The following is a 13220-nucleotide window of genomic DNA, read 5'->3' as shown; positions in this document are numbered from 1 at the left end:
GGTCAGTTCATGAACTTTGAACCTGCGAAATCCGCCCAGTTGGCAAAAAAAAATCCGACAGGGGATGTTTTGTGGCTCTAGTCACTTGTTCAGTCCCTTTTATACTAAAGTAGTGTCCAAATATTTATCAAGTAGACTCGATGAATTTTCAGACACTATTTTTAAGCTGTACAGTATGTTGTATTTCGGAGAGATCATTAGTTGATTCGGTCGACATGAGTTGCCGCAAAGAAGGATATCTCAACTATATTACGTCGTCACCATACGTCACTTCAGTTTATAGAAACTATACATGCACAGTAAACGCAGAACTGATTTCGAACCAATTTTCTCTTTTGTTTAACTCGCTCAGCTGTTGTTGTAACCAGAGGCTCTCGCGATTTTTGCGAAGGCCTAGACGAGGCCTAGCCGAGTTTAACTCATTTAGTGGTAGAAACGTTCCTTGTATTAGCACGAAATTTTTAGTTTTTCAATTGAACAAAAAAGAAACGGTATATTACTTTGCTTTTTTCTCTCCCCCCCCCCCCCCCCCCTAAAAGCGGGGAAGGGGGGGCCGCGGACCCACCCGGGGGGGAGAAACCTACGCTTAAACTACGGAAACCGGAAAAGCTCCGGCTGTATGGGCCTCATGGCTCGGAGACAGACTTCACCTTATATTACTTTCTTAATTCTCTGAATATGAGAAGTGACTAAGCTTTTCTTTCAATGAACTGGAACGGTTGTGCCTGGGAAGTTCACGACATTAATAAAGGGCACGGCAATAGAACAAAAATTAATAATGCACATAAAAGAACTTTCAAACACGTGCACATAAAAATAAAAATAACTATTCTCCTACATGAATATTGATTTCGATGTAGTCGAAGCTTAAAAGATTATAAATAAAGTAACAATAGAAACAGTTTTTCCTTGTATCCCTAAAGTGGGGCAGGGGTCGGGGGCGCTTATTTTGGCCAAGGGGACGGGTCTCTTATTCGGGGGAGGGCGTATACAGTCAACTCTCTCTTAACGGACACCTCTATAAAACGGACACCTCCATAATAAGACGGACACCTGGTGATGGTCCCTGCCGTTTTTCAGTCATTTTTCTGTAACCAAACATCCTATAAGACGAACACCTCTCTAAGACAGACAACGGACACTTTGAAATCATTAACGGACACTTGAGAAGTGTTTTTTAATCATGTTTTATTAGTAAAAATACTTTCAAACTTCGCAACGTTAGTCAGTGCCCTAACGATACGTGTATACCAAGCTTAGTAACCACAAACAATGACGCTTTAACGGATTACTTCTTTGCTTACGTATGTGGACACTAAAGAGGTCGTTCTCTACTTACAGTATTACAGTTAGTAGAAGATCAATTGGCTTTAGTCTTGGAGAGAAAGTTGGGAGGAAAGGTAGCTTTATTATCTCAGAATTACTGGTGTCATGTTACCTTGACTCTCTACAGAGCGGACACCTCTCTAAGGCCCGGTTCAGACGCCGTACTTTTCATGAGCCGAACTCAACGTTGGCCATGGACCGACCCAAATTGTCAAAAGTACGCCTCTTATTCAGACGCCGTACTTTTTGGCCGTTCCGGGCCGTCCATACAGCTCCAATAAAACCAGTCAAAATACATTACAATAATTTATGAAATAAGAACGGCACGTGAAAAGTACGGCGTCTGGATCAAAGTCGTTCCAAAGGCGTTCCACAGGCGATTCTCGGCCAAGCCAGGCGGAAAGAACGGGTGAGCCGTTCCAAATTGAAATAGCCTTTCTAATTTGATTCAGACGCCGATCTTTTCATGTACTTATCGGCGTCTGAACCGGGCCTAAGACGGACAGCTGTGGCCGGTCCCGAAGGTGTCCGTTTTAGAGAGAGTTGACTGTATTGCAATTCCTGAGTTTTGATTGGTTTACAGGCCATGGTTTATGCGCTTGATCGTATTAGTCACATACCATTGACAACAAATATGGTAGGTGTGCACGTCAGTGCACGTGAGAACAGCCGTGGAGCTCAAATGCTGCAATTCTTTTGGTTGTGTTTTTAATAAAAAAGTTATTCCACTCGCGCTTGTTGGATATGGGACAGTTATAGCCGACCAACCGACCAACCTCGTTCCCAGGGTCCCAGGGTCCCTCAACCCCCCAGTGCGTGGGGCTGGGAGAGAAAGACCCTGGGATCATGGGAGTTTCGTCTCGCTGGCTATCTGAAATCTCACATCCAACGCGCTCATGGAATAATGGTACAATTAATGCTACGAGTTTTTCTCCAAAATCAGCAAACGTCGTCCGATTACAGCTTTCCCTTGTTGGGAGCCTGCAAACGGGAGAAATGAAAAAAAAAACAGAATTGTCCGTACCAGCAAGATGAAATGACTTCCTCAAAATATAGTCTTTAATTTCCGAAATGATTTTCTGGAACTGTTCCATTTGTTTTCCAACTGAAACAACCGCGATTTCGAGCTACCTGCACCTAACCACTTATATAATTCTTATTTCAAACCGTGACGGTCTTCGTCTTTTGTGATTGGCTCATATCATGAGTATCATGAGCCTGGGCGCCCCGTGGGCTTCAGGCTAAGCTAAGCTCGCATGTTATATAGTTAAAGGCGCAGTTGAAACGTTTGAAGTTTTCGCATAATAAAATTTTCGTTTTTTTTTTCGCTCAACCATATGGAAGATTATCTTTTAGCCTGCCCACGCTTGTCACGGGACAGCACGTAGTAGCGTGCGTTTCGGTTTACTTAGTTCAAATCGTGTTAATTGATCGTCAGTTTCAATCAAATCAAATCAAATCAAAAATTCTGTTTGGTGAATAAGGGTGAGTTATTCTTCTCAAAATACTGGTTTGAGCCTGGAATTTCTTCGTAATTTGTCGCTTCATTTTGATATAAAAACGCGAGCTAGATAGCTCGAAAAACAACCCCCTGTGTAGATCGATGCAAATTTGCTTCGGAAAATACATTCAAACTATATGTTTACTCAGTTGGAGTTCAGTTTCGAACTCAAAGCCGCTGTTTTGCACGCAATGCTTATTGATGAGATAAGATTTACCGTACATTTTCAATTTAATATAATTCACGTCATATATGGCCAATATGTTTGCCCTTTAATAAATCTTGTCTTTTCCTATAATGTGCAATATTAATCTGTATTGTCATAAATTAATCTGCATTGTCATAAATTCAAATTTAGTGTTTCAACATGCAAACATTTAACTTTCCTGTAAATTAAATGGAAATGGATTTTTGTTTAGTTTATCTGAGTTTCATAGCAAGGTATTTATCAAAATACTAGAGAGGTTTGAAATTTTGGTGTCAACTGGTAAATAAGAAAAAATAAAAATCATCGCCTCGTAGAAAATGTATTTCATTATTGTTGAGACCTCTTTATATAACACTTAACCCAGTTATTAGTTTTATTCAGCCACCAGCTAGGTCAATACTTCACAGAGCATTTTTAGACCACGTCAAACACGATAAAACAAACTCTAAGGTTAAAAAATAAAAATAATACTACATTGAATAATAACGATAATAACATTGGACAACGAATTTGTTAATTAGCGTATTCTTGTAAAAAGATAGTTTATAAATTTTGCGGATTGACTCATTGCCCGGGTTACTGTAGCTGTACGTATTTTGAATATAAATTTTATGTATTTCCCGTCTTATTTATGTTGATTAGCCAATCAGAGCCCTCCTTACATGCCGCTGTGCATGATTTGATGTCAATTTCGTTCATCCGGGAACCTTAGTCTGGCCGAGCTAAAGTTTGTGGAATCTCGTTCAAACTCTTGACGAATGTAATGGATCAAATTTATTTCCTTATCTAATGTTTTCTTTGCCTGGCAGCTTGTTTTGCGGATAAGAGGCTTTTCTGACGAACGTGTGCATTCGTCATTCAAGTTTACAAAACCCCTGGCGATGGTTATGTAGCAGCGGTTTGTTGATAATTTCGTGGCAATTAGTAGATTTACGTTCCGTCATGCATACAGTAGATGGCTAGTAGTGTTGCCAAGCTCAAACCACTGTCATCAGTGATCGCTGAGCCCGATGAAGTCCTTGTACAAAATATGGAAGAGAATGAAGTGCTAGCTGGACTAGCCAGAAACAGCGACTCGGCGAGGAAAGCGGACATTTTGGACGAGCTCCGAGCAAATGCACGGCGAAATGGTGGCCGCTTACAATTTGACGACCGACTTGGTCTCTTTCGCGTTTTGCAAGAAGCGCTGGCCGACATAGACTCAAACACAAGACTGCGTTGTACCGAGTTCCTGTGTGAAATCATCCCCGAGTTTGGAGAAGATTTGGATAACTGTATGACATTTGTTCTTCCTCAACTCGTGTCAAACATCGGAGACAACCAGGTGTCGGTGAAAAAATCTGCGATTCAGACACTGCATGTGTACATGAAACATTCTTCGCAAGTCAGCGCTGTTTTGAATGCTATCATCGATCATGGTCTTGAAAGTGAGAACAGGAGAACGAGAACAGAAAGTTTAGTCGCTTTACCAATTCTCATAATGCCAAATCTGGCCCACGAAGATCTGTTTACGTTGACAAAAGCGCTCGTTGGTAGGTTGGAAAATTCATCGAGGCCCGAAACTTCAACAGCTGTCATCTCCCTTGAAAGGATAAAAAATGTCGTGGGATCCCCAATCTTCGATAGCTACCTCAATCGTTTATCCCCTGACCAGCAAAATTTATGTACAATGGCGCTTCAAAATCGTAATGCCGATCCTGTAAAAGATTTAGAACTACTTGGAGGTCGTAAAGCTAAGAGTGCCGGGCACTTGAACTCAAACGGGATCATCGCAGACGTCGAGCGACCAGAGAGAGGAACCGTGTTAGACAGAGGACATACAATAGCGATAAGTAATACCACCGATGATTTCCTCGATGCGAACTACGGACCGTTAGAATTTGGGTTTGTTCCCTTGCCCGTGATGTCTAAACTTCGAGATCAGAGCAACTGGAGGGTTCGAGCTCAGGGAATTGAGGAGTTGAAAACTCTTATGGGACAGTTGACCAATACTGAACCTATACACCCCAATCTAGGACCACTCTTTGCTTTACTGCTTGGATTCCTGGATGATGTGAACTTCAAAATTGGTGTCACTAGCCTTCAAATTATTGGATTACTTGTGGCTAAGCTGGGGGTGGGTGTGCGCCCTGTTCTTAAGCCTCTACTGTCAGCACTTTCAAACAAATTAGGAGACAATAAGATTGTCATTAGGCAGGAAAACATGAAAGTGTTAATGCAGCTTATGCAAATACTCTCTCCCAAAGCAGTATTATCTGTGTTGACGTCAAACTTACAACACCGAAATTCCAGAGTGCGCGAAGAAACTGTCAATGTTTTCATTGCGGCATTGCTAACATTCCCTAGCTCAGACTTTAATCTACCAGAATTGACAAATGCAATTGCTCCAGCTTTGGTAGACAGCAAGAGAAGAGTGCGGCAAGCAGCTTTAGAAGCCTTTGCAGTAATAGCACAAGCAATGGGACCTGGACGCATTCAACCTGTAGTGTCTGCTGTTGATGCTATTGAGCTTACTATGGGTGGCGATGGTGTTATGGCTGCTATTACAGCCAGGTTAGCACGCAGACAGCTTCCTCGCTTGAACAGAGATGGGTTGGTTGAGTATGCTGTCCCTATGCCGTCATCTGGAACAATAAGGGGCCAGAACAACACACCACGCGGTGCTGATATTGACTGGATTTTAGCAGGTACAGCTGGGACTGGTTCTGCCGATCCCTCAGGCTCGGCTCGTTCTACACCTGGACTTAATGACTCATTAAATATGTCAGGGCCTAGTCCTCGAAGGTTCTTCAGTGCAGGAAAGAATCGACTACCGTGGGAAGGAGAACAGGCTCGGGATGGCAACCAAGTAAGATTTGTAATTATTGCAGGGCTGCAAATAATATTTTTCACTTGAAAAGACATATGTCCAAGTAAGACCCCATTTTGGTCGGACAAAACAAAATTTTTGTCGGACATCACCAAAAGCAGAGGTCTAATTTTATTCATTGTTGCAGTAAAATGATTTGTCATCGAAAAATTGTCTGGACATCATGTCCAACCACACTTGGGTTTTCATGGTTTTCGTCGGACATGAGCAAATATTGGTCGGCCAATGCCCGATGATCGACTGTTATTTGCAGCCCTGTTATTGTACTTTACTGAGGTATGCAACTAAATTTTAATTTGTAGCGATCATATCTAATTTACTTCCCTGCTACATGTAGCAGAGTCTTCCTTTTCCGTTATTTTGAGACATCTCATTAAAACAGAAAAGGAGACTCTGTCAGCAGGGAACGAGCTTTAAATGTACATTTATGCAGGAGAGAAATTGATTGTTGAAGAAACAACAGAAATTATGCAAGTTTCATTATTCAGTCCAGTGTCTTTGTACAACATTTCGATATTTTTTATGAAGAAACAACAGAAGTTATGCACGTTTCATTATTCAGTACAGTATCTTTGTACAACATTTCAATATTTTTTATGCAATATTTACAGATCATGTCTTAAGTCACAAAATAAATCAGGTCATTAGAGTAATGTATATGTTGTGGTTTAATTTTGTCTTTGGCTTCAAATTTTTCAAACCAGTTTGGTTTTTATTTTTCATTGTCTCATATTCAATATCACAATATGAAACAAAGGGAAATAAAGATCAAACCAGTTTGAAAAATTTTAAGCCAAAGATAAAATTAAACCACAACATATATATACATTAGTTGGCGTTCTTAAAGGGACAACAATAATTTAATTGTCATCCCTTGAACCACCTACTTAGTAGTTAGTATTCTTCCCAAACGAGAATAAAAACCTTATGGATGTTGCTGAAGTGAGAACTGTGCACAAAATTTTAATAACATTATTTACTAGTATTATTAGCCTTTCACATGTATTGTCAGTGAGAAGTTTTAAGAATGACGATGCAGCACTTAAATATAATTATGATGATTACAAATTTACAAATTACCAGGTGATTTTGTAGAATCAATAGGGATTTTAGAACAGATTTGTTAGAGATAATATTGTTGCAAGTGAACGTTTGTTGTTAAATTCATTTTTTTTTTCAATTGAGTGATTTGATTTTGAGTTGCAAATCAAACTACATTTGTTTGTAACAAAAAGGAAAAAATATTTTGGAAGAAGAGTCTTGTTGCTTCAACCCCCAGTGTTCGTAGATGACACATCATCAATTATTCAGAATAATATCACATTCAACATTCTATCTTAAAATCAGCAAAACATATGAATCCAGCTAGTTGGTTGTCAGGATATTAGAGAAATGTATTGCCAAAACACTGTTACAGTATTATATTGTGGGTCATTTATTTGCCTTAGATGTCGACAGTACTTTACATTGGGAGGCGTATTTAATGAAGTGTGATGCTTTGATAATCCATCAGGACTTTTGAAATTGCCTACTGAGAGATGATAGTTATTGTCAGAATTTTTTTTACTACTAACTGTAGCTATAAATAGATTCTTTGTTGTTGTTAAATGTCAGCTAAAATGGAACTTTTCTTACGAGTGAAAAAAAAAGCTGATTGTTGCCAACAAATCAGCGATCTTTCCAATCAGACAAAATCTTTGAACTTAAGTTGACTAAAACTTTAGGTGAAAAACTCTTGCGAGAGATTAATCGTTGTCTTGTATAATAATTACCTGTAATTTATTCCAGAGATTTTCGCTTTGTTGATTCTCGGGCTCGATGAGATTCTTTTCTCAAGAAACGAGACACTCGTCTCACTATTTTGAACGGTACTGTATTTAGTGGAAAGACTAAAGACCTAAGCTGAACAGTCCATTTTCTTGTTTAAAGACCCCAATAAGCTAATTTAAATTGGCTCAGTGACAAAACAAATACAATTTTAGTTTCTCCAGAATGTCTGTGGTACAGTGTAGTTGAGTGCATATGTTGAATTTAAATCCAACTATATTTTACTTGCAGGAATAAAAATAATAATGTCTTAAAAATTTGAGATTTTGGCTTAATTCTCATTGAAATTTTGTAGGGATATAAATATTTTCACATGTTCTAGTTCCAAGCTGTAAAGTATTTTAAATGTTTGTTTTGTTTCGTAAATTTTTACATTATACAATTCATGTCTGCATGTTTGGGAAAAAATTAATTAATTAAAAAGCTGTGATAGAAACATGGTGATTTGAATAAAATGGAATAGAAGTGACTGTTTTGGTATCCCAGCCCAGTCAAAATGTGCCGTTAGCCGGCAATTTTGCCCTCTGCAATAAAACATCTGTCGTCTACTACAAATTTTAAAAAATAAATCAGGGTTAAATTTAAGGTTGCCATAAAATCAGTCATGTAATAAATTAATGTTAAAGCAACAATTTCATTAATCTTGTTTTGCTTTTATCACAAGAAGTATAAGCTAAAAGACAGCAACAAAGTTTCTCTAAGCTCATAAAACACGGTCCAAAAACAGCCATATTAATTATTTTGAAAGTTGTCCTTTAATGCACTCTGAACAGTTAAAGGAAAAAATGTATGTTATGTATGGTGATGGATTGTGTCTTTGTTGATGTCCAACCTAAGAAAAGGCAATATTCTAGTCCCCAAATAATTATTTTTACAACAAATATTGCTGTAAATGGATGTGATCATACTGGTGACATAAAATTTACAACTTTTCTGTATGTTGCAAACAAGATGGCATCCAAATGAGACTAAGGCAGACTACTCCAGCTATCTTGCCTACTACTAATTAAATAAAAACTTTTTGAATGGGCTGTATCCATAGCAACAACACTTCATATATTTGTATAAATATTATATATTGTGTTTTCCTTTTTGTGCTACATGTATTTTCACGTTGTTTTGTGTGCCTTAAAAAAATAGATATTTATAGCCAAAGTTTGATTTCTATCCCCAAAGAATGGTTATATCTTCAGTTAAATGTTCAAAGATATTGTTTTTCATGGGTAAAGTTGCCTACCATTTATTTCAGAATAGTTTAGACCAAAAATCTGCAAAAATTGATGATAGGTTTTAAATAAATCATTTTTTTAAATTTTCCTATCCCAACAGCCGGTTACTGACAATGTTGAACCAATGCGTCCGCCGATGAAACTGAATTCGTGGGCTCCCACTGAGATAGTGAATGACCGTGCTGTGAAATCTACACCTCAGTCACGAACAGCGTCACTTTCAACTCCAACAAAGTCAAAACTAACCACCTCTTCCTACGCTGAAAAATATCAAGCCATGAGCATGCAAAGGGCAAATCAAGCATCTGATCGTCATGCCTCCAAGGCTACAGAAAACACACCTGGAAGCTCCTATGCCGAAATGCACAGGGCAAAGGTCAAGAAAGACAAATCCAAGATTGGTAGCCCTACGGCCGGTCTAAACCAAACAGTGCCTCCTGGTTCTGGGAGTTCTGTGAATAGTTATGCTCTTCTATACAAGCGTGGAACAATCACAACTAAAGCAAAAGCCAGTAGCAGTGCTGAGCCAGCGATTGGTGAACAGACACCCAAGGAAATTGTTCCAAGAGGTGCGCAATCTGTTACGCCCACTCCTTTTTCCCTGCAGAGCTCATTTTCACCAGGTGAAGAAGAGATGTTTCCTACGTCACAGAGGAAAGCTTTTCCAATGTCGCTGTCCAGTTCATGGCCTGACTGGACTGAAATGAGAAGTGAGATGAAACCCTTTGGCAGACTTTCTCCTGTTTCTCATAGTAAGTGTTATCTTCTCAACTTCAACACAATTTTACATTTTTCTTTGCCAACAGGCTAGGAGCAGACAGATTCAAGCATGAATGTTTTGTGTGCGCATAAAATATACAATAAAGTAGTTTGTAGCATTTTCTGGCAATTTTTTAAGGGTTCAAACATTGCACAAAGCACAGTCAAAATCTGTTTTGTTGAACCTCTAAAGGAAAGGAAAGTTGGTTTGAGAACTTAGAATTTGACAGTGCGGCTACTGTAACCGGGGTCACCAGACAAAGTTACCAATCAAAGCAGAACGGAAACAATAAATTTCGCTTTTTTCCCTTCAGCTATGAAATGCGCTAAGAACAAAGAATTTCACTTCTTCGTTCCCACAATCTCTAATTTGTCTGTATGGCGCTGGATTTTCAACTTCGTTGTTCCCTTTTGGCTTGGTAGTTGTGACAGCACAAGTTGGAAAGTAAATATCAGTGACATTAATGAAAGAGGAGTTCGAAACTGTGTCAAAAAGGGAAGCAACGGCCATGCCATATGTCTCCAGACGTGTGCGTGGCGGGTTCGCCGTGACATTCATTCCTCCGGCTTCACCGGAGTTTTGGTAGTACCATTTGGAAAATAAATGCACGTAAGGCCAGCAAGGAAGACATTCTAAGTGATACGTCCAGAGCGCGTGCAAATTTATTTTTTTCACTTCACACATGTCAGTTGAGTAAAAAACAGTGAAGTTTCATTTTGTTCACTTGTGAAGCTATTTACTTTATATTGAATAGAGCGTGCTGCGTTGACGTTTCGATTTAAAATTTGAGTAGTTTCAAGCTGATTTATTGTTTCTGTTCTCTTTTGATTGGTCTTCTGGGTGCCCCGGTTACAGTAGCCGCACGGTAAGAAATCATGGGTAAAATTGCAACTGTTTGACTCAGGGGGGGAAAGAAACGAGGTCTGGGACCGAGTAGCGATGCTCTCACAACTTGCAAAGCGATCAATTCACGATGTAGTCAGCGGTTTTTGGACGATGATGCAACAGGCAATCTTTTCCCGCGAAATGGAAGCTGCTATGTCGTGGAATCACTTATTATAAAGGGGTTCAATTCTCTTAACTAAAAATCTAAAAGCAGCGTGTTTAAATCCGAAAATTTCGTCATCGTCGTGTAGTTTTAAGAACGCAGAATTTTGTGATGCCGTGCTACTTTTCAGTGCTGAAATGCAAATGTTTGACATGTTTGTACCACGATTTTCAACTGGCCCACATGGGGATTGTAAATGAAGTAAAACAAAGAAAGACCAAGTCAACAAACAACCTCAAACAATAGAGCGGCAAGAACAATAGCTCCGACCAGCGCAGGAATATTCGATCGCCACGTTTTCATTACCATTCCAGTGATGGTTTTATTTCATAACAAACACCACATATTGACACCAAGAACCTTTCCGGAGAAATTTTCGCTGCATTAAAGACAAAACTTAGAAAGTCTTTTTTATTACTACATATAAAAAAATCGAACTCTCTCACTGGTCCCATTTGTTTTTATTTTGGCAAGTTCACAAAGAAAGAGTTGCTCATGCGACTTAGAGACATCCGCTGACTACCGCCCCGATGATTGCTTTGCAAGTTGTGAGAGCATCGCTCAGATTTTATATAAGAGAATGTATGGGAAGTTGCTTCCCCCCCCCCCCCCTGGTTTGACTAAATGAAGCAAACCTAAGGGAAACAAATTTTAGTTCAAGTTATCAGGAGGTTAAGGAAATGAGAGTTCTACTGTGCATGTACACAATGTTTAGTGGGTTCTGATGTCAATAATTACAACAATATAATTAATTATTAATTAATAATTGTCAACAATATTATAAACGTGATTTTCAAAAAGAAATATTTGTCCAAACATTCTCATGTAAACCTTTGTATCTTGCATGTACACCTAAACCTACATGTAGTAAAAAAAAAAGTTTCTGATAAAATTTGAGTGATGTTGAGTGAGGAATTTAAGTCACATGCACATGTCAACCCTCCAATTTAAGACCATTTTAGTTTCCATGGCGACTAAAATTTTGGAGCTGGCGACTAAATTGGAACCAAAGTCGCCAGCCTGGTGACTGAAATTGAGAAGAAGAATTGAAAGTGTGAGCTTAATTTAGTGACTCAAATTTTTCACTGGCGACCAAACTTGAGCAGTTGGTGGCCAAATGGACACTAACGAAAATAATAAACTTGGAGGGTTGAATGTATATATATTCAGATTCCATGTATGGTAGATTTGACTGTAAGATTGATAAAGTAACCATGTGAAAATGTGAAGATCTTTGTACTAAAACCCCCTCAAAATGCAAGTGTATGCTTCCCTTTGCTGGTACATTGTAAGAAGTATTTGTGTATTTGTGTTTTTTGAAAATGATTCCCATATCTTCCCCAGCTGTACCAGCAGATATGGATACATTGGCCGATCAAATGGACAGTGAACCAAAGAAAAGTGGTATGTTAATAACAGTTTTACATGTGCAAATTAATTATTGTGGTTAAAATTCAAAACCCAACAAACCATTGCGCTTTTCGCTGCTGTCAATCATAATTATGGCAACAGCAAATGAACCTTGAAAAACACAAACAAACAAAATGGACACAATCAACCAACAATCAACATAATCAACCAGATCACAACTGACAGATTTGAACTTTTGACCTGGTTGAAGTGAAATTCTGTTTTCAGAGAGGTCTGCTAAAATGATTGATGGCAGCAAAAAGGGCAAACCGTTGGCTGAGGTTTGAATTTCAGAGTTTGCATGTCCTTGAAAACAGAAATAAGTTATATGATGCCAGGTTTCCTTGAAGGTTTATGATCACAACTTTTAAAGTGCGAATCATGATTCAGGCTGCATGTAATAATTAGCATCTTGCATTTGTTTTCAACCCTTAACCCCCTAATGCGAATGGTCTTTTTTTCAAAATTAAAAAAATATAAACCAGATTTCCATATATAATACACCATTTAAAAGGTGTTTATCAGTATATTAATTTTTATAAAACACTCCAACAAATAAGAAGAAAGTTTTCAAGGTAAAAGGTTAAAATATTAAAAAGAAAAAAGTTGTTTTGGGGAAGTACAGTCTGTACAATTTTCTACTTTCAAAGTGCAGAGGACAAGATTGTTGGGCACCAAAAATTCAAATTAATTGGACAAATATTGGACATGCGGCATTATGTGCCAGTGGCAGGGATATAGCTAAGAAAACACTAAGCCGGCTCATCAACAAGCCCAGCTGGCTTTTCTGGCCTTGGCAGCTCTAAAATTTTACTTTAAGTCTTTGTTTTCATACATGTGAAATTTCAGCCGGATTTAAGTTCTATTTCAGCTGGTTAAATTAGCTGGCAGCCGGCCCTCAACGACATCCCTGCAATGGCACTCCTGGGGGTTAAAGGGTTAAGGGGATTTGTTGTTGATGTACATGTAGTACTAGTATTTGTACATACCATACCGTAGAATTCCGGTTATAACCCTGGGCTTATACACTTGGTAAGGGTTT

The 13220-nt window shown here is 38.6% G+C and overlaps 1 protein-coding gene across 1 annotated transcript in view; it reads left to right on the top strand.

The window, feature by feature from the left end:
• The first annotated feature begins 3740 nt into the window (after positions 1-3740).
• Positions 3741-13220, top strand: part of LOC144635887 (TOG array regulator of axonemal microtubules protein 1-like) — a 28411-nt gene continuing 18931 nt past the window's right edge. Inside the window, exons 1-3 of the mRNA XM_078494999.1 lie at positions 3741-5883; positions 9061-9712; positions 12113-12172. Of these exons, the coding sequence (XP_078351125.1) occupies positions 3991-5883; positions 9061-9712; positions 12113-12172 (2605 nt within the window). The 5' untranslated portion in view covers positions 3741-3990. The remainder of the gene's footprint in view (positions 5884-9060; positions 9713-12112; positions 12173-13220) is intronic.

Source organism: Oculina patagonica, chromosome 13 (genome assembly GCF_052425735.1).
Source record: "Oculina patagonica isolate OP01 chromosome 13, crgOcupat, whole genome shotgun sequence".
In the NCBI taxonomy this organism is placed as follows: Eukaryota; Metazoa; Cnidaria; class Anthozoa; order Scleractinia; family Oculinidae; genus Oculina; species Oculina patagonica.
The sequence above is the reverse complement of the archived record's forward strand: the minus strand, read 5'-3'. Positions and strand labels throughout refer to the sequence as shown.